Raw genomic sequence first — 26503 nt, 5'->3', positions numbered from 1 at the left:
AGAAATCTCATTTATAATAATACTGGAGCTCTGCTCAAGCCAGACAAGGTGGCTCCTGGAGGCCTTTGCAAAAACTTTGGGGAATGCCCAAGAGACTTCACTAATGGGTGGTTGTTTTGAAAAACAACAGATGAAAGAGATTGGAGGAGTAGTTCAGAGCCGCAGGCTGTCTGGGAGTGCAGCTTGCTGTTCTAAGAGGGTCATGTGGTTTTTGCAAGCAGAGTGAGGAAAAAATGCTTTTTAATCACAGAGAGAGAGAGAGAGAGCTTAGTTTTTGTAGTTCTACAGTCAGCAGCAGTAGATGGGACTGGAACAGGACAAGCTGGTAAGCTTGTGGAAAAGCCCCAATTGCAAGATGGGTTGTGAGTGCTTGGTTCAGCCTGGTCAAAGCCCTTGTGGTTAATGCAAGAGGAGAGGACTGGCTGCCTAATATTTCACTTGAAATAAGGGAAACAAAAAGGAACTCTGTGGTGACCTGAAAGAAAGAGGTTATCATCTGGAAAACCCTGATGGGGCAAATTTCTGATTAAGAGGGATCAGTTTTTGTCCAGGAACAAGAAATCTCTGTCTGAAAACCAACAAGAACCTTCCTGAGCAGTAACCATTTACCTTTCAAGCACTAAAGCCTGGTGAACTTTATAAATGTTAAATTCTGTGCAGAGTATAAGAATTACTTACAACCAGTAACCTTGAAGGAATGACAAGTGAGATTGGACTGTGACTCAAAGAATTTTTCTAAACTTGCATACATATTACATACATGTGCACTTAGAATTAGAAGGGGGTTAAGTTAATAGTGATAAGTTAAAGTGTAATCCTGTTTCCATGTTTAAAGATAATTAAAAGCAACTTTTGTTTAAGTAACCATTTGTCTTGGTGAATATGTATTACTGCTGGGTTTATGGGTCCTCTGGGCTCGTAACACAAGAATTAATATCAAGAAATAGGAGCAGGAGTTGGCCATCCAATCCGGCCTGTTGAGCCTGCTCTGCCATTCAATAAGATCATGGTTGATCTGATGATAGGCTCATCTCCACATACTTCCCTTTTCCCCATATCCATTAATTCCCCTACTTTAAAAATCTATCCAACCTCGTCTTAAATATTTTCACTGATGTTGCCGCTACTGCTTCAATGGGCAGTGAGTTTCCTAGAATCACCACTCTCTGGGGAAAACAGTTCCTCCACATTTCTGTCCTAAATCTACTACCATGGATCTTGGTCTCCCCCACCAAAGGAAACAACTTGCCTACCTCTATCTTGTCCATGCCTTTCATAATTTCTGTGTTCCCCTCTCATTCTTCTGAATCTGACCAAGTACAGCCCCAGATGACTCATTCTCTCCTCATAGGCTAGCCCCCTCATCTCTGGAATTAACCTGGTGAACCTCCCTCTGCATCACCTCAAAAATCAGTACCTGTACATTTGTCCTCCAGTAAGGAGACCAGGACTGTACTCGGTACCCCAGGTGTGGTCTCACCAGTAGTTTGTACAGTTGCAGCATAACCTCCATGCTCCTAAATTCAACCCCTCTGGAAATTTACTATTTGCCTTCTTAATAGCCGGCTGCACCTGCAAACCAACCTTTTCTGATTCATGCCCTGCCAAGTCCTTCTGCATGGCAGCATGTTGCAATCGCTTGCTATTTAAATAATAATCTGATTTATTTTTGCTTCCAAAGTGAATAACCTCACATTTATCAACATTGTACTTCATTTGCCAGACTTGCCCACTGACTTAACCTATCTATATTTTTCAAATTCCTAATTTAAGAAATGTGATGATTGCTGGGACCTTGTTTTTAAAAACTGCTGTTCACGGGGTTTCAGAGGGAATTGAAGATGTAGCAAGCTGTATTACTTGAATGCAACAAAGTCATTCTTGCAGTCACATTGAGTAGCTTTTTTGAAGAATTGATGTACTGCCAAAAAGCAAATAAGGATAAAAATGGAATAGAAAATTATAAGCAGTTATGGTAATTATTTCCTAGGTGAAACTATAAGCATAAAACCAAGTGTTCCTTCTGTAATGAGTTTGTTTAGTAACCTAATTGTTAGCCAAAAACATGATGAGATGCAGTAAAATTAATTTTCTGTCAGTATATGTTAAATGCCAAGTTATGTGGCCTTGTAAAACAAATGTATGACTTTTAAAGATTTGTAGAATCCTCATCTGGTCTTTTTAACATTAAGTATGTGCTTAATTTGGAATGGTTTTGTGATTATAAATAAGGTGCATTGTAAGAGAAATATAAATAGGATAAGACTGATGGCAATTATTTTTATTTTCTCCAATACCCAATTGACTTTTGTATATTGATACTCTTAGTTCATGTTGGTAAACAACACGCAGGGAGGGGTAGGAGGAGGACTTCTTGAGTTTCTTAATGTGGAGAATGATAAAAATGCCAGTACTTTGAACCTATGACCAGTTTATTAGAGCCAGCTATTGAAATGGAGTGAATCCTTTTATTTTCCAGGATATCGCCTGATAGGAAGTCACTCAGGTGTGAAGCTCTGTAGATGGACCAAGGTAGCTGACAAAAGTCTTTCTATATTTTTTTTCTTGTAACTTGCAAATGGGAAGACTTTATTTTGTTAAAAATGTGATGAGAGTGCATTTAAGAAGTGCAGTCAATTGTGCTTTTTACATAGCCACCGTGTTCCAGGAAATCAGTGCCATTTTCCCGGAATGCATGCTGTATTTTTTTTTAAAGTCAGAATGGGAATGAGGGTGCCATTCCCATTCTGATATTTTACCTCCTAGACCCCTAGTAAATTTTCCGTAACATCTGCAGTCTAACGTTAACTGCAGGTATTTCGTGAACAACGGGCTAATGAATAGCACGTATCGATAATCCGCGTCATCCCCTTAATCACCGCACTTGTATATGTCTCAACCCGCATAAGGACACGGAGATTTCGAGCTTTGGTCGTTCGTGTGTGAATGACCAATGCTGGGACATGGGACATTCTTCAGACCAGTAAAATCACGCAAATTCTATCTTTCTTTTTAAAAAACAACATAAATAATTATTGCTTGTTACCGGCACAGAGAAAGATATTGATAAAAATCGTGAGCTCTCCTGAACCTCAAGTTGCACCTCTAGTTATTTCTAATGACCTTATTTTGTAATCAGCAACATTTAGCATGGTGATTATTAATTAGAATCAACAAAGTGTACATGAATCAATTCATAAATTTAATAATTATAAAGTTGAAAACATTAACTGATCTATGAATGTTTGATTTTTAATGTATCATGATTTAAGTCACTGGAATGGAATAAAATGTCAGGTTCCTCCAGGAGTTATTTATCTGCTCTGCAGTACCTTCTCTGGGCATATTGCGTTTTTCTCAACAGCCTCCTGCAACCTGGGTGTTGAGCAAGGACAGACAATGGGTCTAGGGTGGTAATGTGCAAAGACCCTGCTCCCATAATAGGGGTGGGCCTTTGCCAGAAGTGAGACCTACAAGCTATTTTCAATATTTCTGATATTCAGAGAGATTTTAGAAAAATTAAAGCAAAAATATATTTTTGAATTGAAAATAACCTAAAACATATAAATCACTAAGAAATGGTTCCATGTCAAAAGTAATTTAATAATTTACCTTTGCCTTCTAATTAATAGACCTAAAATCCCCAGTGAAATCAGTGGGTCTCAGATCCTACACTAATTGTGACCTACCTAGACCACTTAAGTAGTTGAATGCCAGCAGAACCACGAGCAAGAGTCAATTTGGCTCATATTGGCATTGTGTACTACTTACTATTTTTAAATGTGCATGTGCTTTAACTTCTAATGTTTGGTGCATTGATTTTTTTCCCCCATTTCCACAGTCCATGCTCCGAGGTCGAGGTGGCTGTTATAAACATACATTCTATGGAATTGAGAGCCATCGCTGTATGGAGACAACCCCCAGTCTGGCCTGTGCTAATAAATGTGTCTTTTGCTGGAGGTAGGAAATAATGCAAACCAATTTAGTTGATTTGTCATGGTTTTATTTGAATAAAAGTTGCTTGAATTAGCTGAATATCTTGAAATTGTTCATGTAAGCATTTTAGCTATTAAAGGATAGCATTAAGTTCTTAATTAGATTTAAACATTGAATTAGTGTTCTTCCCCTTCTTAGCTTCAACCTTGTGTCATAGTATTTGCTTACTTGTTTAAAAAAAGGAGTAATTTTGGTCTAATATTAAGGTTCTTAAACTGATGAATAACTTGAATTGCAGTGTTCGTAAATGGTTAGAATTATAAGTATTTCAAAGGAATGGATTATAGTCTAGATGAGTTAAATGGGGTTTGGAGAATATTTTTAGGAAAAGCTGAGCAGCCTACAATATCCAGCTCGACAAACTGTTTCACGTATACTATAGTGTGCCAAGTGAATCTTCTCCAGTATGTCCGTTCAAGCTTGATGGCAGTCCAATATCAAATGCGAGACGCCACATCCAAGACTTGTCCTATTGTTCTCATCGCCTACTGATATTCAAGTGGCGAGGCCCCACTCAACCATGCATTAATCAGCTTTCCCCTCTCAGTGCTGCCCAGGTCAACTCTGTTTGTGGATAGGAGCCTGAGCACAAAATGCATGGGGGTGGCACACTCAGCCCTGCCTATGTCCACACCTTAATTGAGAGAATCGAAAACTGAATTCTCACTCTTGGAATGGTGTATTTTAAAATATAGGAAAAATTGATTCTCTTTTCTCAAGAGAGGTGAGAATTGGGTGGGAAAATGAACATGAGCCTGAATTAGCCATTATAGTAAATGATGGAGGAAGCAAGAGGGAGCCTGTGACCTCTTTCTTCTTCCACCTATGTTTTTAATGACATGATTTTAGAAAGTGAGACAAAATGTTAAATTGGTGAACATTTTTTTATTCTACTGGCAGGAGAGTTTATGATTTTTTTAACTAGTTAATTTTAGTTTGTATATTTTGCATTACACAAAGGGATATTAAAATCAGCAGAACTTCTAATTTGGTCTGACAGGAGGAGGCTAATCAATTAAAATATTTGGCTGATTTTTAGGTTTTTTTTTGAAGATTTCGAACCAGACTTGTCAAATAGTTTCTTCCTGTCAGTAGTGCAAAGTAGCAGCTGAGATATGCAATGGGATACCCACATATTCATGCTGGCATCATTAAAAATGTTGAAGCAAACTTCTGATGTAGTTGAAAACAATTTGTCTGAGACATGTGAGTATGATGGGACCAACAATTGGAGGTGGCTCATTGATGGACATACTTGCAAGCTGAGAGAGTGAGCAATGTTTTCACAAATCTAGTTATGTGGAAAGACAATTGAAGGGGAACAACTCTGTTTAATTGAGAAAAATGGTGTGACATGGATTGTAACTGTTCCATATTGTTTAGTTAACCAAATCATTCATTGATGTATGACCTGAGCCTTGTTGGGATAGAGTGATTATTATGTCTAAACATTATCACAGATCACTATACATGTTGTATAGTGATGCACTTCTCTTGGATGGATCCATATAATAATTATCAGAGACTGGACTATTAAGGTTCCTCCTTAATTCAGCACGTTATAAATTCTCAATGCACACATTTTTTTTCTAACAGGCATCATACCAACCCTGTTGGAACTGAATGGCGATGGAAAATGGACGAAGCCGATATGATATTAAAAGAAGCAATTGAGAGCCATCAGAACCTGATCAAACAGTTTAAAGGTAAAAAAAAAGTTGTCAAACAGGAGCAGGAAATCTTGTATATTTTAGCATAAGTGTTTGTTCACACTATTAGACATTATAGTGTAAGTGTTTTGTTTGCATAATTAATGGAAGTGGGCTAGTTTAGTAAGAATGGGTAGCAAAGGAACTTGGGGAATTTCAGTTTTCACCCTATTCCCATCGATTGTCTCAAATAGATTTTATCCCTGCCACTCTAAGGAGGAGCTGGGCGGTGATTCCAAATCTTAAATACCCATTTATACTCATACACCTTTGCTTCAACCAACTTTCTTATCGGTTCTAAAGTATTTAAAGTTCCATACTTAAAGAAGTAAAAATCTGACGACGTGCTTCACAATCTCGGAATCCCCTTTGTTCATTTTAAAGCCATTTCTCCTGCACAGAAATGATGACTGCATTTCAAAACTGCTTTATTGGTTGTAAAGAGCCTTGAGATATTCTAAAAGAGATGTGAAAGGCACAGTGTAGAAAGATTTGTATTAGCGTTAAACCTATATTGAACCATTCTGAATAACTAGCCTTGTATCGACTTCTCAATACTTTGAAGCATACTTTTGAAATCACTTTTTAACTTAATTTCTTCTAGAAAACGTAGCATCAGATTTCAAGATAAATTGCACTTCCTTTGGTCAAAAAACAGTTGTGACTGCATATTTCAACATTTTGCTTTTATCTCTCCTTGCATTAGTTTTCTCTTCTTGCATTCATATTTGGAATGCAGATTGTTTTGGCAAAAGGATCAAACGTTTTCCAACATATGTAAGAGTGACTCACTGTTATGGATTTCTGTAGCCTTTGTGTGAATATGGTCCCAAATGCACAAGTGGAAGCTGTAGGTCTTTGTCAGTCAAGGAATTTTAAATTTAGACATACAGCATGGTAACAGACTCTTCCAGCCCACAAGCCTGTGCCGCCCAAATCCTGAACTAAATAAAGTAGCCTGACCCCCCCCCCACCCCAACCTAGAAGTTGAGATGCCTTAAAACAATAAAATTAATAGTTGACATGAAGAGAAAAACAATAATATCATATTAAAGTGGGATTAAAATAATTCATAAATGGGTGCGACGTTCTATCAGTTATAGCACATCTGATCTTCTCTAAATTTAAACAAGCTAAAGTTTGGCACATCCACTAGACATAGGGAGGTGGAATTAATCTTTCCACCTAAGCAAAATATATCTTCTAGCCATAAGGGTCATGAATGCAACAACATGGCAATCAGATGACGTTAGATATACATCTTCCATCACCACTCCAAATACCATCATTGGATTCGGGTGTAAATTTATAGCTAAAATTGGAGATAAAATGGTAAAAATTTTCTTTCCTTTAAGATTCCAATGCTGGACAAACCAAAATAAGTCAACTAACGATACCACCCCATTGTTACACCTGTCGCCACGGGGTTGACATCTGGAAATATTCGTGCCAATTTATCTTTAGATACATGTGCCTGGTGTACCATCTTAAATTAGATGAGTGAATGATGGGTGCAGATCGAGGATATAGTTTATTTATTTAGCATATTTAACACAATGCAAGTTGATCCAAAGCACTGACATACAATTAGGAACAAATTGGTTACTGTGTAAAGGAAAACAAACAGCCAAAAATACACCGGCGTGGCCATCTTTTCACAGAGACTTTGTTTTAACAAGCCTAAGAATCATTTCCCACAAATCATCAGAAAGAGTTAATTGTAAATCCTGTTCCCATGCTCTTTTAATCTTATCAGTTGGAACGTGATGTAATTTTAATATAATATAAATGTGAGCATTGTAGAAAGGAGATCGTCAGACAACAATAGAGGCTGTGGATGATAGAAACACAAGGTCTTGTTTTGAATTGGAGAGACCACGAATCATTTGTTATTTAGTAAGGTGAGGACCTATTTTCCATCAATTAAACCATTGGAGCCAGAACATTTACTTCAGAATTCTTCTTTGGCAGCCACTCAGGATTGAGGATGACTTGCATCCTCTCTGGGTGTTTGGCTTCAGAGGTGGCTAATGAGGCCAGTTTGGGAACAGCCTGCTTCTACAGATGGAGCAGGAGGTGCCTTAAGGAGTGGATGGATAAGTAGTTTGTGATATCCCTTCTGTCAATAATACAGGACTGCTGGCCTTAAGGTTCTAAATATCATCTCAAAGGCTCCTTCTCTGTGAGCAGTTGTCGGTCAGAACATCCCAGGAGTCAGTGGAAGATGTCCGTGTTCTTCAAAGATAGTGTAAGCACATCTTTGAATCTTTCCATCTAGCGATCTCTTCCTTATGAAAATAGAATATCTGTCATAAGATTATGATGTCAGGCATGCAAATGACATGGCTTGCCAACGAAGTTCACCAAGAGTAACTGAGAGACGATATTGTTAGATTGTTAGTATAATATCATAATGAAACAATTTCAATTTAATTTGAAGTTGATGGTGTTCCCGTGCACCTTCTGCTCTGCACAAATTACTTGGGGTATTTTTCAGTAAAATGTTGTTGATATTTATCATCACAGTTTAAACTAATTTTTTGTTATCATGAAACCCATTATTCCATTTCTGTACATGTATAATTTTTCCCATGAAAGTATGTAATTGCAAATAAGTTCTAACCACTATTCTCAACTGATAATGTTGTAAGGTAATCTAAATTTTAATGACCTATTCGATTCTTTGCCACTCCTTTAACCACCACCATGAGAAAACTTGTATTGAAAATGATACCTATGAAAAGAATGTTGAAAATGAAGAATTATTGTGCATAAGGCATTCATTCTCTGATCTCCAAATTATTGCATATTGTTGATTTCCAAAATTTGAAGGGTCCTTTTAATTGATATACCTTCATAAATGTTAGTGTGATTCTGTTAAAAATGAACTTTGACAGCAAAAAAGTTATTTTAGATCTAAAGATTCAATTACTAGCTTCTGAATTTGTAGCATAATGTTTCCAGTTAAGGACACAGTTTGCAAATAAGATGAATAGTTTAGAAGATTGCGATATTGTTGAAAACAGAAAAGCGTTTATTGTAGGCTGTCCGACTATATGATTATCGCAAGATATTTAAATCTTTGTGGCCTTCCTGAATGCTGGTTTAAATTCTAAATTGCTTAGTTTGTATCGCTAGAATGATGCATTTGACAGCCAAATAATACCCTCATCTGTGCTTCAAGAATCTTGAAAACTACAGGAAGGATATTAGTAAGATTGAAAAGAATACAGAGAAGATTTACTAGAATGTTGCCAGGAGTTGAGTTATAGGGAACGATTAAACAGGTTAGGACTTTATTCCTTGGAACGAAGAAGAAGAATGAGGGGAGGTTTGATAGAGGTTAACAAAATTATGAGGGGTATAGACAGAGTAAATGCAAGTAGGCTCTTTCCACGTAGATTGGGAGAGATAAATATGAGAGGAAATTACTTTAGGATGAAAGGGGAAAGATTTGGGAGAACATTAGGGGGAACTTCTTCACTCAGTGATGGGATGAGCTGCCATCTGATGTTAAATGCGGCTCACTTTTAAGTTTTAAGAATAAATTAGATAGATAACCCTCCAGACCTCTCCCACCCATATATCTGTAACCATGGACTAGATGCAGTTCAGTGGGGCTAGTGGAATGATGGTTCAGCACTGACTAGAAAGGCTGAATGGGCTGTTTTCTGTGGTGTAGTGTTCTATGGTTCTTAATGGAAGAGTCTTGGTGTGAGATTGCAGGCGCCTCAGATTGAAGAGACTGCCATCCGTGTGGTACTGTATGTAAACAGCATCTTCATTGTTGAGGTCTTTCATGGCTTGTTTCAGTATCATGCTGAAGAAGATTGAAAAAAGGGTTGGTGCGAGAACGCAGCCTTGCTTCACGCCATTGTTAATGGAGAAGGGTTCAGAGAGCTCATTGCTGTATCTGACCCAACCTTGTTGGTTTTTGTGCAGTTGGATAACCATGTTGAGGAACTTTGGGGGGCATCCGAGGTGCTCTAGTATTTGCCAAAGCCCTTTCCTGCTCACGGTGTCGAAGGCTTTGATGAGGTCTACAAAGGTGATGTAGAGTCCTTTGTTTTGTTCTCTGCATTTTTCGTGAACTACTCTTTGCAGACGATGCCGCTTTAGTTGCCCATTCAGAGCCAGCTCTTCAGCGCTTGACATCCTGTTTTGCGGAAACTGCCAAAATGTTTGGCCTGGAAGTCAGCCTGAAGAAAACTGAGGTCCTCCATCAGCCAGCTGCCCACCATGACTACTAGCCCCCCCACATCTCCATCGGGCACACAAAACTCAAAACGGTCAACCAGTTTACCTATCTCGGCTGCACCATTTCATCGGATGCAAGGATCGACACCGAGATAGACAACAGACTCGCCAAGGCAAATAGCGCCTTTGGAAGACTACACAAAAGAGTCTGGAAAAATAACCAACTGAAAAACCTCACAAAGATTAGCGTATACAGAGCCATTGTCATACCCACACTCCTGTTCGGCTCCGAATCATGGGTCCTCTACCGGCATCACCTACGGCTCCTAGAACGCTTCCACCAGCGTTGTCTCCACTCCATCCTCAACATTCATTGGAGCGACTTCATCCCTAACATCGAAGTACTCGAGATGGCAGAGGCCGACAGCGTCGAATCCACGTTGCTGAAGATCCAACTGCGCTGGGTAGGTCACGTCTCCAGAATGGAGGACCATCGCCTTCCCAAGATCGTGTTCTATGGCGAGCTCTCCACTGGCCACCGTGACAGAGGTGCACCAAAGAAGAGGTACAAGGACTGCCTAAAGAAATCTCTTGGTGCCTGCCACATTGACCACCGCCAGTGGGCTGATATCGCCTCAAACCGTGCATCTTGGCGCCTCACAGTTCGGCGGGCAGCAACCTCCTTTGAAGAAGACCGCAGAGCCCTCCTCACTGACAAAAAACAAGGAAGGAAAAACCCAACACCCAACCCCAACCAACCAATTTTCCCTTGCAACCGCTGCAACCGTGTCTGCCTGTCCCGCATCGGACTTGTCAGCCACAAACGAGCCTGCAGCTGATGTGGACATTACCCTCCATAAATATTCGTCCGCGAAGCCAAGGTAAAGAAGAAAGAATGGAAGAGTGTTTTACCTAAGGGAGGGGATAACTAAAACTTTTGCCTGTAGTAATCTAAATTACAAGATTATGCACATAGCAACATAAATTAAGGTCCATGATGGTCTATGCAAATTGTTACACTCCCTTCCAGCCAAATGAGACTACATCATCAATAGTTTTAAAAGAAAAACTTTTTTTTTTTTTACATACATTTCAAATGTTGAGAATGGCAAGGGCTAGAATGAACTCTGAATGAGTGCATTCTTCTAAGAACCACTTAATTGAATTGGCTAAACTCTGAATCACCAAAATTAATGTCAGAGAGAGAGAGCATGCAAATGTATGGGAATGAGCATGGCAAATAATTGAGGCTCTTTATCTGAGTTAATGCAGCATTTATTACAAGATGGATGAATTAAAATCTAATTGGGTATGATCTGATGGGTAGTCCAGAGATTTAATATTTGTGAAATTCTTAATTTTTTTTAGAAGAAATAGAAAAAAAATTGAAAAAGATGTGAAATCTAGAGAAGAGGGGTCATAGGTCAGAAATTGAAATTGTAGAATCCATTTGTGCAGAGCTTTGGAACAGAAATGTGACAGAAAATGTTGGGGGAGTTTACTATAGACCTCTAAATAGTAATAATTTAAGGCATGCTTTAAATCGGGGATTAGAGTTGCATGTATAGGGGGTAATAAAATAAACTTGCAAAATTTTAATCCATGTATCGATTAAACAGATCAAATTTGTAATGATGTTAGGAGAACAAGTTCACAGAGAGATGGTGTGTGGAGGTCCCAATGAGGGACCAAACTCTTTTAAATCTGAGAAAATTGATTAACAATCTTGTAATGAAAGGCCCTTTTCCTGATCATAATACGAGGGAATTTTATGCAAAGATGTAGTTCAATGAAAAACCAGGGTTGCACCTCTCAATAACATATATTGCAAAGGTGGAGTTGGTTTTGGTAGATTGGGAATGTACATGGAAGGGTATGATGGTCATGAACCCTAATGGCTAACACTTAAATGATTAATATACATTGGTAATCATAAATATATACCGCTTTAAGGCACAAAAGCTCAATTGGAAAATTATGTCAGTTGTGGCTAACATGTTAAAGATTGTATTAGCTCATAAGAAATGGTTTTAATTTACATTCCTATCATCAGTCATTAGTAAAGCCAAGCACAGGAATGGAAAAGCACAAAAAAAACTTAAGAACTTGCAATGATTTTGTCAGAAGTGCTCAGTGAATGATTCATCTCTTTTTTGTGATCCTGAGATTGCTACTATATGGTAGAAAAGCATCAAAGGGTAATTAAGCCCTGAAAGAGGCCTTCCGGTCCACTGTGTGATCATCATGTACCTAGTTCTCCAGCCGTAATTAACATTTTATTCACCCAATAGTCCCATCAACTCCCACCAGATTCTATCACTCAGCTACACACAGTTTGCAGAGGCCAATTAATTTGTAGGAGGATACTGGAGTACTTGGAGGAAAAGCATGTAGTCACAAGGATTGTGTGAAAATTCCGGACTGATTTGGCTCACTTACGAGCTGCACCATTGATAGGTTTCAGTCAGCTTTCTCCAAGTAGTATGAAGAAATCACTGAGCATTGGATATAGAAAAGGCTGTAAACCCAGCACTTGTCTATGAAGAAGTGGCTCCAACTCAACCGCAATACTGACATGTCCCAAACAATGTATAAAATAGCCTGCATGTCCTACACACAAATATCAGGACAAATTCAATCTAGTCAATACTACCTCATCAGTGTACTCCACTGAGTCAAAAGCAGTAGTAAGAGAAGGCTGGAGTGTTACATGAATTCTCCATTGACCTGCTGTTTCTTTATTCAAGATATTGCACATTCTACAACTGGGAAAGCAAGTAAAAGGGTCAGTGTCGAGGCAAGGTCACTAGAGGCCAGTTAGTTTAATATCTGTAGTTGAGAACATGGTTGAAGCTATCACTAAAGAAGATATAGCGAGGCATCTGGAACAAATTGGAACCATCAGGCAGATGCAGCATGGATTCAGCAAAGACAGGTCCTGTTTGACATACTTACTGAAGTTCTTTAAAGACAGAATGATATGGATTTGCAGAGATCCAGTAGATGAGGATGCATAAAGTTTGGGTGATGTATTAGCATGGATAGAGGATTGGTTAACCATTAAAAAGCAGAGAGTTGGGGTATTGGGGTGTTTCTCTGGTTAATAATGATTGGTGAGCCACAGGGGTCAGTGCTGGGCCTGCAACTATTTATTTTACACACTGACTTTCTAGAAGAAGGAACAATGTGGTGTGTCTAACTTTGCTGATGACAACAAATTGAGTGGAAAAGAAAATTGTGCTGAGGATATGGAGAGGCTGCAGTGATTTAGGTAGGCTCAGTAAATGGGCAAGGGTCCGGCAGATGGAGGTAAATGTGAGGTTATTCATTTTGGAAAGAAGAAGAATGGAAGATCAAATTGTTATTTAAGTGGCAAGTGATTGCCGCATGCTTCTGTACAGAAGGATTTGGGAGTGTTTGTGCATGAATCACAAAAATTGGTTTGGAGGTACAGCAGCCTATCAAGAAGGGTACTGGTGCGGCCGCATCTTGAGTACAGAGTGCAGTTCTGGTCTCCGTGCTTGAGGAAGGATATACTGGCTTTGAAGATAGTCCACTAGATTGATCCCAGAGATGAGGGGATTAGCCAATGAGTTGTCTGGGACTGTACTCGCTGGAATTCAGAAGAATGAGAAAGGATATTATAGAAACGTATAAAATTATGAAAGATAAGATAGAAGTAGATAAGTTGTTTCCACTAGTAGGTAAGACTAGAACTAAGGGACATAGCCTCAAGATTCAGGGTAGTAGATTTAGGACGGAGATGAGTAGGATCTGCTTTTCCCAGAGGATGGTGAATCTATGGAACTCTTTACGCTTTGAAGCAGTGGAAGCTACCTCAGTAAATATATATAAAATTGCATAGATTTTTACATAGCATGGGGAATTAAGGGATATGGGGAATTAAGGGATATGGGGAATTAAGGGATATGGGGAATTAAGGGATATGGGGAATTAAGGGATATGGGGAATTAAGGGATATGGGGAATTAAGGGATATGGGGAATTAAGGGATATGGGGAATTAAGGGATATGGGGAATTAAGGGATATGGGGAATTAAGGGATATGGGGAAAAGGCAGGTAGATTGGGATGAGCCTATCATAATTATCACCCATAATCATATTGAATGGCGAAGGGTGCGAGATGGGGTGAGATGGCCTACTCCTTTTTCTCATGTTCTTGTGTTCGATATTCAGCAGTTGAGATATGGATGGATTTATTGATAAAGTATTTTTAAGAATTAATCTTATGATGCAACTTGCTTTGTATGTGCACATGTAAAGACTGATCTGAATTGTGATAGTATTCGTTTGCAGGGGTAAACAAAATTCAGGAAGAAGTTTTCTTTGGCTTGGATTCGCGGACGAAGATTTATGGAGGGGGTAAAAGTCCACGTCAGCTGCAGGCTCGTTTGTGGCTGACAAGTCCGATGCGGGACAGGCAGACACGGTTGCAGCGGCTGCAGGGGAAAATTGGTTGGTTGGGGTTGGGTGTTGGGTTTTTCCTCCTTTGCCTTTTGTCAGTGAGGAGGGCTCTGCGGTCTTCTTCAAAGGAGGTTGCTGCCCGCCAAACTGTGAGGCGCCAAGATGCACGGTTTGAGGCGATATCAGCCCACTGGCAGTGGTCAATGTGGCAGGCACCAAGAGATTTCTTTAGGCAGTCCTTGTACCTCTTCTTTGGTGCACCTCTGTCACGGTGGCCAGTGGAGAGCTCGCCATATAACACGATCTTGGGAAGGCGATGGTCCTCCATTCTGGAGACGTGACCCACCCAGCGCAGCTGGATCTTCAGCAGCGTGGACTCGATGCTGTCGACTTCTGCCATCTCGAGTACTTCGACGTTAGGGATGAAAGCGCTCCAATGGATGTTGAGGATGGAGCGGAGACAACGCTGGTGGAAGCGTTCTAGGAGCCGTAGGTGATGCCGGTAGAGGACCCATGATTTGGAGCCGAACAGGAGTGTGGGTATGACAACGGCTCTGTATACGCTTATCTTTGAGAGGTTTTTCAGTTGGTTGTTTTTCCAGACTCTTTTGTGTAGTCTTCCAAAGGCGCTATTTGCCTTGGCGAGTCTGTTGTCTATCTCGTTGTCGATCCTTGCATCTGATGAAATGGTGCAGCCGAGATAGGTAAACTGGTTGACCGTTTTGAGTTTTGTGTGCCCGATGGAGATGTGGGGGGGCTGGTAGTCATGGTGGGGAGCTGGCTGATGGAGGACCTCAGTTTACTCTGATAGTAAAGGTACAACATAAGGTACAACATAAGTTCAGAGGATTTAATCATTAAACATATAATTTGTCATTCATTTATCAGCTGCGTTATACACAATATGGGTGTTACTACATGTATTCAGCCTGATGCATGATGTGTCACATATTATAAATGTGAAATTAGATGATAAAAGAGCGACAAATAAGAATAAGGTAGGTGAGTAATGAATAAAGTACTTGGAGGCTGTAAATAGGAATGCAACCGATATCAAGAATGAGCAGCAAAACAATCTAACATTAAAACAAGGTTATTCAACTGAGCCAATCAATTCAAAACCAATAGCATTTGTTTTTTGATTTTTCTTATAAACCATAGAACACTACAGTATAGAAACAGGACCTTGGGCCTTCTAGTCTGTGTTAATCTATTTTTCTGCCTAGTCCCACTGACCTGCACCCAGACCATATCACTCCATACTCCTCTCTATGTATGGGCTTCAAAATTTTTCTTAAATTCAAAATTGAGCTTGCATTTACTAATTCAGCTGGCAGCTCGTTCCACACTCCCACCACTCTCTGTGTAAAGAAGTTCCCCTTAAACCTTTCACCTTCAACCCATGTCATCTAGTTTTTAATATTGCCTCACCTCAGTGGGAAAAGCCTGCTTACGTTTACTCTATTGATATGCCCATCATCATTTTGTACACCTCTATCAAATCTCCCTTCATTCTTCTGCACTTCAGGGAATTAAAGTCCTACCTGGTATCACATTTCCATGGAACTCAAGTCCTGGCAACATCCTTGTAAATCTCTACACTCTTTCAATCTTATTGATATCCTTCCTGTAGGTAGGCGACCAAAACTGCACACAATACTCCAAATTTGGCCACATCAATATCTTGTACAACTTTGCCTTAACAGCCCAACACCTACGCTCAATACTTCGAATTATGAAGGCTAATGTGCCAAAAACTTTTATTACAACCCTATCTACCTGTGACACCACTTTCAGGGAATTATTTATCTGTATTTCCAATCCCTCTGTCCAATCACATGCCTCACTGGCCTACCTTTTACTGTGTATATCAACCTTGCTTTGTTCTTCCAAAGTGCCCCACCTTAAATTTGTCTGCATTGAATTCCATCTTCCATTTTGCAGCCCATTTTTTAAATGGATCCCCCTGTCCTTTACACCTCCAATTTTTTGTGCTGATTCAATTTATACCATTATTATGTAGATCATTGATATAGATGACAAACAGTGGACACAGCACCAATCCCTGAAGCACACTTCGAGTCGCAGGCCCCCAGTCAGGGAGGCAATCATCCATTATCACTCTCTGGCTTCTCCCATAAAACCAGTCTTACCCAATTTACTACTTCACCATGAACACTGAGCGATTGAACATTCATTACTGACTTCCCATGTGGGATCTTGTCAAAGACCTTACTAAAGTCCATGTGGACAACATCCATGAAGTTGCCTTCATCAACTTTCCTGAAAGTTGAAAACAATAATTAAAATTTTGAACTTTTCTAAATGAATTTTGTATTATTATGGCTTCTGCACAGTGCTATTAATGTTTTGGGATTTTTAAAAAATTTGGAGATACACTCTTAGGTCTGTAGCTTAAGGCTCATTATCTGTCTGTGAATGCTTATTAAAATGATATCTTTCTATTGCCTATCCTTTGTATGTTTTCAGTGTTTCTTTTTATTGTGAATAGCCACTTTAGCTACCCAGAGCCCACTTTTGCTGCCCAAAGCTATTTTCACTGTTCTCGTAGCCCCATTAATACCAAATCATGTGGTCCCTTCATTTTGAACTACACCTCCTGAAAAAAATCATGGAAGTAGATTCATTTGTTACATTTTGTAGAGAATTGGCTAAGTACTCGAAAAGGAAAAATTACTAAGGTCTGGCATGCAATGAATTGTTACTCTTCAAAGAACCAGCCATGAGCTAAACGGTCTCTACAGTGTTAGACTTTGTAGGTTGCTGTTGTGTGAATAGTTATTTTCCTTATCTTGTATTGCCTATTTCCAACTTCTATAGTACAGATCATTTACTTGCTCCCTATTACTGTCTGACGTGCTTTCTAGATGACAACAGACCCCAGGGGCTCTTCAATATTTTTAAAGGCACTTTGGTTAATTTTAGAATCAAAAGGTTGTTTCCAGTGTGATTTCTGGCCAGAATTCATGCTGTGCCTTTGGAGAATTTCATGATCATTTCTGTCCTGCTAATTCCCAAGATCTGTTCATGATGCTGTCATACTTCAAAGATACTCCACCATTACTTCTGACCTTCTCAAGTGGCGAGCCGATATTGTTTCCCATTTCCTTCATATCTTGCTCATGAGTACACAATTCACTTGCATTTCTTTTTAACCTGTGCATCCAGGGCATCTTCAATGATTCCCAAATCTGAAGTCTCCTTATACTCAATTTTCTCTCAGACCCTCAGAAATAATGACGGGTAGAGGGTTGGAGATTAATTAATTTGTGTTTCCCTTTCGCTTTCATCAAATATCCATAGATTTTGTGCATGAATCAAAAATTCAAATCATAAACATTGCAACAAAGATAGCTTTTTCAGGCTGAGGAAGCAAGAAGCAGCTTGGTACAGGTGGGTAAATGATAGCGAGTTTGTTGTAGTTCATTAAAGATTCACCTTTATTCAAAAACAGGACCAAAGATGTCAATGAGCTTCTCAGTTGTTAAAAATGTACTAGTTGCTATAGTTAAATCTGGAAATAAATTGGTCTATGTGCCAAGCTGTGTGATCTGATGTAACTTCTTGAGATAATGATTATTGCATGTAGGCTGTGAGATGTACAATTTCCTAGGACTTCCTGAAATCATTTATTAAAAAAAAAATCACAGCTGGGAAAGTGGCTTTGAACAATAGAGGTCATGACATGAAATGATAAGGTAGGTTGGGGAGAGACATTGGTAGGAGCAAAGAACTGCAAAAAACATGTCTCTCTGGCTGGTAGTAGGTTTTCCAAGATTGTACTTTGTTGCTGTCTCCCTGCACATCATCATCCAAGTTAAACCACCCACTTCTGTCCCTGTGTTATCACTTTTCTCACTCCTTTCCTCTCTTTCTCAACCTTCTTACTATTTACTTCAGTTTTTACACGTGTCCACACAAACGCACACATACCCCCACCCACCCACCCCCCCATACACCCCCCACACACACACCCCCCCACACCCCCCTCCCCACACCCCCCTCCCCACAACCCCTCCCCACACCCCCTCCCCACACCCCCTCCCCACACCCCCTCCCCACGCCCCCCTCCCCACGCCCCCCTCCCCACAACCCCCTCCCCACACCCCCCTCCCCACATCCCTCCCCCACACACCCCCTCCCCCCCACACACCCCCTCCTCCCCACACACCCCCTTCCCCCCCAACACACCCCCTCCCCCCCCACACACCCCCTCCCCCCCACACACCTCCTCCCCCCCCACACACATACCCCCACCCAATCAAAAATGATAGCTTGGTATTTAAAAAAAAATACTTTTATAGCAGAATTCGCCATCTAACTTTCAAAATTAGTAACCAAAATTATTTAATATAAAAGAAAATTGCTGCCTAAAAATTACAAAATAATAATCATCCATCTTAAAAAAAATGGATAGACTGGGCATGTTCAGTTTACATTTTGTGTTCAGTTCAGAGCATAATGGCCCTGGGCAAAATGTTTGCCTTGAGGCCTTTGCTGTTAACCTCAAAGGATTTTTTAAAAATGAATCTTGTTCTTAAACTACACTGTATTTCCTTTTTTATCTTTTTATTAAAAGTATTTTGTACAGTTGAAGTTTTGGTGAACAAGGAAAAATTATTTTGTTGATTTTCTTCAAGCTACCCTTTCTACTGCTGTTATTCGTGTATAAATCTTTTTCTACTGCACTCAAAGATGAATCAGAGCTGGCCAGAAAGAGAAAAATTCAGATAACATCTTGAAAATTGTGTTCTTTGCCAGCTTGGTTAACAGCTTATTAATAAAGTCTGATTTAAGTCAGATTAGGTCTTGTAATCTGGCATTTTAAAAAATGCACTTTGAAGAGATTTAACTGCACAGAACCCTATTTGAGTAAATATTAGTGAATACTCATCACATTTTATAGCTACGGCTGCTTTGATAAAGTAGCATTTACATTGACACATCAGAATGGCTTTGAAATATCATCCCTTGCGAACTATTTGATTCATTACTTTTTATTCAAGATACAATGTTTGATCAGGTGAACAAACCTTCCTGTATAGTTAGCTTCTGCAATAGCTTTTTTAATCTGAATATTAGATTACAAATGGATAAATTAACTAATTTTTAGAAATTTAACAATGAAAGAAAAAAATATTTTGCAATTAAAACAAAAATGTCCAGCCAGGTTACTTGTTTTACTATGTAAAACCATATAACCATATAACCATTTACGGAATGGAAACAGGCCATGTCGACCTTTCGAGTCCGCACCGGTTCACTAGAACAACTCCACTAGCTCAACCAAACTGTTTCCCTGCAGTTCTTCGGAAAGGTTGATCGGGGTCCGCATTCTGCCTGGTCTGTTTATGATGCTCTCCTCACTTCAACATAGCAAATTACCTCTGGCCTAGATAACCAGAGAGGTGTGTAAAAATATCGAGAAATTAGAAATGGTCAGTGAACCCCAACTTTGCCACCATTGTCCAGTGTAAAAATTAATAATCATGTGGAACAAATAAATGGGTTTTGAAACTTTCATTCAAAAGTCATCGATGCTGATATTCAACCAATCAGAATGTCACATAATAAAGCTTGCAAACAAAGATCCATCTTCCTACTCTAAGCTGATGTTTAACTGCAAGTGTTTTTTTTTAGATTGGCAGTATGTTTAAAATGCAGTTGGTTATGTTCTATATTTGCAGTTTATAGAAGTGATATCTTCAATTTTTTTTAAAATTGGGTGAATAAATGCTGGTAATTTTCTCCAGGCATACCACAAAAATGTTAAGTTCTTACTCAAATATCTGCTGTTGTTTTTCCAGGTGTACCTGGAGTAAAAGCTGAACGCTATGCAGAGGGTATGGTGGTGAAACACTGTGCATTATCATTAGTAGGAGAGCCAATCATGTACCCAAAAATCAACCAGTTTTTAAAGCTGTTGCACCATCAAAAAATTTCCAGTTTCCTTGTAACTAATGCCCAGTTTCCTGAGGAAATCAGGTGAGGATGAAATTCACAGCTTCTTACAGATGAACTCTCAATACGTACAAGAAAATTAACTTAAAAGGAAATTGTACTGTTATTTTTAATGCATTTTGAGGAGAGGGTTTGTTAATTACAAACATTTCACTGCATGTCATATTGTGACGACTGATCTGCATTTTCTTTTAAAATTTGCATTTCATGCATCAAGGAATTGCATATTGAGGGAATTGATTAATAGAAAATTAATTTTTAAATGGATTAAAACTCTTAGTTATTGAGTTGATCATCACTTTTTCATGGTTATATTTTTTTAATATATATACATCTTACCATGTCTCATCGTTGTCCAATTCATATAATAGTTGAGATTTGTCTTTGAATTCAGTTTAGAATATAATCTCTATAATAAACTCAAATGGCCAACCACATTTGGAGAAGGCAGTAAATTTAATGATCATGTACACACACACACACACACACACACACACACACACACACACACACACACACACACACACACACACACACACACACACACACACACACACACACACACACACACACACCAAATTCTTACTTCCTATAACCAAAAAGCTATTTAAAAAAAAAACCAGCCACAATGCATTAAATGATCCCAGTATGGAAAGAAATAATTAATACAAAGGGGAAATAAAAACTAAATATTCACTCTTATAGTTTATGCAAGAAAAAAATGCACTAAATGAAATAGTGCAATAGTTCAGACAGGTTCCTTGCAATCTAGTAGTTAGGGTAGCAAGGGGAGGTTAATTAACCTGATAGTAAATGGGGGGGAGGGGGGGGGATTACCTGTAGGTGCTGAACTTTAGTACCTTCTTCTCAAAGATAGCAGCAAGAAGAGGTTGCAACCAGGATAATGGTGATCTTTTATGAGTGGGTGTGGGTGCCTTATTGAAGCAGTGCCTCACATGGATGTTTTCAATGGATAGGAGGTCGGAGTCCCCTGGTTTTCTGCCCCAAATCCAAAGTGAAGCTCTTTTCCTGTTGCTGAGAAGAATGGAAACACTCCAATAATTACAGCAATCATTTGGTTGCTCCAATTTAAATTTCTTCTTCAAGATGGTCATGTGGCTTGTGGAAGATGGATGTTACTTTTTTAAAATTACTATTTGTTAGTCCAAGCCAAAATTCTGACCAGTTCCTGCTATAGTTTTATTTTGTATGATACATGAGCCTATTTGAATCTTCTGTAGACTGTCCCATTCCTAGTTCAATGACAGATGATTGGTCAATAGTGAAACAATTGTTGGCTGAAGTATTTTTCCCAGCGAACTCCAGGTAAAATGGTGATTAGTTTCTGACAAGACAATATAGCTCAGATGTGTCAAATATGATTCAGTTGCTAAAGAGTTTTGCCGATAATTCACATTGCCCTCCCTTTTGTTCCAGTTCCTTAATGCACTCAGATAAATGTTGCTTTATTGTGGAGGATGACTATTTTATCACCTTTCTGCAGTCATTTTCTTTTCTAATTATATATATATATATCTTTGGCTTGGCTTTGCGGATGAAGATTTATATATATATATATATATATATATATATATAAACCACTATTTTGAGGTTAGAAATTTCACCTCAAAAATATTTTAATAATAAGCATTTAGTGATTTCACTGATGCAGCTACAAATATCGATGAGTAGTTCTACTTATGGGGTAAAATAACGTCTTAAAATGATTACTTGGATACTTCTGGATTACAAGAACCATGGCATTCAGTAGTCTGAGCACACAGAGTAGTGGAATCCAAGTTGCATGCCCAATTTTCCAGTTTAGAAAATGATCAGTCCACTTCACATTTGTTTGTTTTTGAACTGGGGAGAAGTGCTTTGATAATCACCATCTTGTAGTTCAGTTTATCCAAAATAGTGGGTAGAGTAATCTTGAGAATGTTTTCCTTGGTTACTTTGGAAGCAGGAGAGGGAAAGATGTTTTTTTTTTGTAATTCCTTTATCGAATGGACATCAAAAACAGTTTCAGGAACTTGATCACGGCACACAAGCTGTTACTGAAAACACACACAATTCATGGAATAATGTGCTCCAATTTTTTTCTTCATTCAGAAATCTTGAGCCAGTTACTCAGCTTTATGTCAGTGTGGATGCAAGTACTAAAGATGGCCTCAAGAAAATTGATCGTCCTCTCTTTAAGGATTTTTGGTCAAGATATCTTGAATCCTTGAAGGCATTAGCAGACAAGGTATGAAGATATTCAGTGTTACAACTGTTCTATTTCATCAATGAAATATATGTTGGCGTGTTATTTCAATTTTGAAGAATCACAAAACATTTTTATATATTGGCAAAGATCTGCAGTTTGTATTTAAACACTGATGCATTTGTGTGTACAGTGAAACCCCGATTTAATGCGACTTCAGATATAACACATTGAGTCATTGGACTCTGGCGTTGGATTCCCGGCAGGAGTGGGGGCGTCGGGAAAGACACAGCAGTTCCAAGCACAGATGCACGTGGGTTTATACTCAGATGCTTTGATAGCTCAAACACAAGAACTGGATCATAAGATTAATTGTGTTTTAATTTCAACTGCAACAAGAACGTGTAATTGAAACCCTGATTAAGCAGGACCCCACATTTTTCGTGATGACATTTGATGGACCCCAATGATCGCAGTACGATGGGGCCACATTGTGTTGATTCTAATGGCATGTCGAATTGATCCATATATTTAGTCACAATTTCTGAGGGTTGCATCTCCATTATCATCCTTTTCCCTTTACTCCTCCAAAAATAATTTGTACTTCCTGCTGTTATACAAGAATCAATTTATTTTTATGTAATAAAATAGTGCAATATTACACAAAATTTGCTTTAGTCTGCCGTAAGAGACAGATTCGCCATCAGTAGAAATTACCTGAAGTGCCTCTTACAGTCAGAGAAAAAGAAGCAAAAGAGAATCCCTTCAGAGTCACTGAGTATCATGGATTCATCTCCAATGCTTCTGCAGTCCTGTAGCCACAGAGAGTCCAGTCCAAACTATCAGCAGCCAGAACTCTAGATCTGAACCACCGACATATTCAGGAACCCTTCAGCATCCTCTCGCATCCCATTTCTGATATCTGGCGTCCCTTCAGCTGGTCTCGTGGCTGTCTCCAGCTGACCAGCGCCTCATGTGAATCCCTCAACTGCAGACGCCAGCAGCCCACAGGCTGCGTCGGTTCCTCTCCCTTAAATTCCTAACATCCCACCACCTGTGTGTTTCTTCAACTGATGTGGTCACTGTCCTGTGGGTTGCCTCCTCTGCTTCTCCTTCTCAGGTGGTCTCCCTGTTTTCTGGTGCCCTGCGCCTGTCCTCTGATTCCGCGGAGTCAGTAACCCCTCATGGCTGCTACCAATCATAGGTGCCGCCACCGTGGGCGCAGGCCTTGCAATCACGGGATTTTTTTCCATTAAAACCCCCGTCAGCTCCATTTACAGACCACGTGCGGAGCTGACGGCAGTCGGACTGGGCAGATGGACCTCTCGAGAACGCTGTGTTTCTGCTCCCCACTCTCCATGGGTCTGCACCAGCGGCAGTGCTGCTGTTACAGCAGTATCGGCAGCGCTAATAATAGCATATTCATTGTTAAAATCAAATTACCGGTTAACTTGTTTTAGAATATTTATGTGCAGTTACTTGTGGAAATTAATGTTCTGAAAATTAATGAAACGATGTTATTTTGTGTCGCCACTTTGTACAATGCATTTATAGACATGCCTGTTGTTCTTTCTAATATCTCTATTGGAACTATTTTTTTAATCTGGAATGAAAATATTGGGTGCTGACATTTAATTCTTGTTTTAATCTGTTTTAGCACTATTTTTATGCTGCATTAACATTTTTGTTGATTCTTGTAAGATAACTGCTCCATTTTTTCAAAATATTGTACAACTTCTCTCAGAATTTGCTATGATTTAGAGGATGGAGTGTTTAAATAATTCAGGATCAAATTTGCTGACTTGTTTTATTTGGAGCAAAAATACTGTGCACAATTTCCTTGAAGTTCACAATGCTACTCTTTCCAATGCTTTCAACTGCATGTACGGTAATTGTTGAGTCTCAGTTGAACTCTTTCACTGGGTATTGACAGTTAAAAGATGTCAGGAAAAAGCTGGGGGGCATTTCACTTTCTTGTATTTTAGTTAAATGTTAATTTAACCTGCCTGGAATCACTTAGGTAGAATGCTTTTAAAGTCCATGACGAAACAGTTCTAAATTTAACAGGCATTTATTTTTTAAAAACTAATTTTTGCAGTATTATCTCACTTGTGCAGCTTGGCTGAAGGTCTTTCCATTCTGTTACTAGTTATTCAGGGCTCTTTATTTCCCCATCAGCCCAGCAACCTTTTCTTGCGCAGCACCAAGATTTTATTTGTCACTCATCTTCTAAGCTTCTCTTTCATGACTCTCGGCTTCAGCCTCTCCATTGAGGTCTCTTGTCTGTCTTTGTGCCTTCTTTCGCAACCTTTTATAATGCGCATTTGGCAAAGCTTCTTGAGCTGCAGATTCATCCACTCCTCATTTTCATTCCTATTCCCAATTATAAACTTTATAACGTCCTTCTCATCCTCACTCTAGCATTCCTCTGAAATGTGGACTCTGTGACAAGTAATGGCTTTGGTCATCTGTCATCGACAGCATCCTTACACTAACTGATGAGTGACTTGTGACAATAACTGATTGAATCTGAACAAGGATCGCATTTTCCGTTGTTTAAACCGTCGTCCAGGTTGCCTTGGTGCAACGCTCCTCTGCTTCCCAAATTGCACCTTGATCCTATCCGGTCGGTATTCCTGGGTCATTTTCAATGTGTGTACTTTATTCTCCTTTTTCTTTTAAATATCAGTGATATTGACAAATGCACATTCGGATTCTAACCTTGTTTTTTGTTTAAAAAGAAGTTGTCACGTGTTTCCCAACCAGTCATGTAATTCCATGAGGAATAATGCTCATGTATTTTAACTAACAGGTTCACATCATCCTCCTGTATTAAGTTTATTGTCTCTCAACGAAGGACACCAGGCTTTTTTTAAAAAATCCCATACCAGTTATTTTAAACCCATACCTGCAACTTCCTCTCTATATGTTGAAACCCACATGCAACTCCTGCACTTCCCTCACCTGCGCAGACAGCCCTCTCATTTATGACAGTTTTTTAATGTCTGACGGCAAGCTTCAATTAAGGTGTGGAATCTTTTTTTTCTTTGGCTTGGCTTCACGGACGAAGATTTATGGAGGGGTAGAATGTCCACGTCAGTTGCAGGCTCGTTGGTGGCTGACAAGTCCGATGCGGGACAGGCAGACACGGTTGCAGGGGAAAATTGGTGGGTTGGAGTTGGGTGTTGGGTTTTTCCTCCTTTGTATATTTTGGGTGCTCACCACAAGGACTGTCCCTTGACCCTAATGGAAGCTCCCACTAAGGCCTGATTTTTTTTTCTTCTTAATATGAGATATTTGTCATCCGATGCACCGCAAGTGTTGTTTAAACCCCACAATCTCGCATTCAGAAGGGCCACTTCCAGCTCTCTTTCTACCTTGCTCCGTCTCTGGGGAAACTTATCCATGATTTGTCCTTCCAATGGTTTTCTCACTAACAATCCATCACTGTTATAACCTCAACATCTCCCAATTATCTCCCACAATGAGCTCCTTGAATACCTTATTCAATATTTGTTAGCTCTTGAATAGTAAGACAATATATTTAAAACACGCATTCTAAATCATACCTTGGCTTTTCTTCCTTTTACAGTAGCCTCATCATACACAACGTGAAATAAAGTACAATAAAAAGACAAATCTGCTCAAGGATAATTAATTTGAAATCACCCTTTCTAAAAGACGAGATGTAGCAAACATAACAAAACTGAAAATTACATCAGTGAAGGTTATTTTCAAAGGGAGAGTGCTACTTATCATTTACAGGCATTTAATTTTAATAAAATTTGTACAAATGAAATTAGGCCAATCGAAAATAAAAAGCTGTACATAAAACAATTATTTATTTAATGCAAGCAATAGCCCTCAGAACAAATTTAAAGAAATCTAATGGCACGGTTGGTGTAGCAGTTTTACACCGTTTACACCGTCAGCGATCGGGACTGGAGTTTGAATCCCGCATTGCCTGTAAAGAGTTTGTATGTCCTCC

General features: G+C 39.2%; 1 protein-coding gene across 7 annotated transcripts in view; it reads left to right on the top strand.

Moving 5' to 3' along the window:
- Window positions 1-26503, top strand: part of tyw1 (tRNA-yW synthesizing protein 1 homolog (S. cerevisiae)) — a 125870-nt gene that overhangs the window by 48188 nt on the left and 51179 nt on the right. For 6 of the 7 annotated variants that reach the window (XM_069912061.1, XM_069912062.1, XM_069912063.1 and 3 more), the window contains 5 exons: window positions 2480-2532; window positions 3842-3960; window positions 5593-5702; window positions 20156-20333; window positions 22422-22557. In XM_069912061.1, the coding sequence (XP_069768162.1) occupies window positions 2480-2532; window positions 3842-3960; window positions 5593-5702; window positions 20156-20333; window positions 22422-22557 (596 nt within the window). Of the gene's footprint in view, window positions 1-2169; window positions 2192-2479; window positions 2533-3841; window positions 3961-5592; window positions 5703-20155; window positions 20334-22421; window positions 22558-26503 lie in introns of those variants that run through there. The other variant, XM_069912066.1, reaches the window with a different exon arrangement.

The sequence above is a fragment of the Narcine bancroftii genome, chromosome 14 (genome assembly GCF_036971445.1).
Source record: "Narcine bancroftii isolate sNarBan1 chromosome 14, sNarBan1.hap1, whole genome shotgun sequence".
Lineage (NCBI taxonomy): Eukaryota > Metazoa > Chordata > Chondrichthyes > Torpediniformes > Narcinidae > Narcine > Narcine bancroftii.
Note: the sequence above shows the minus strand (reverse complement) of the source record. Positions and strands in the feature narration are given on the sequence as shown.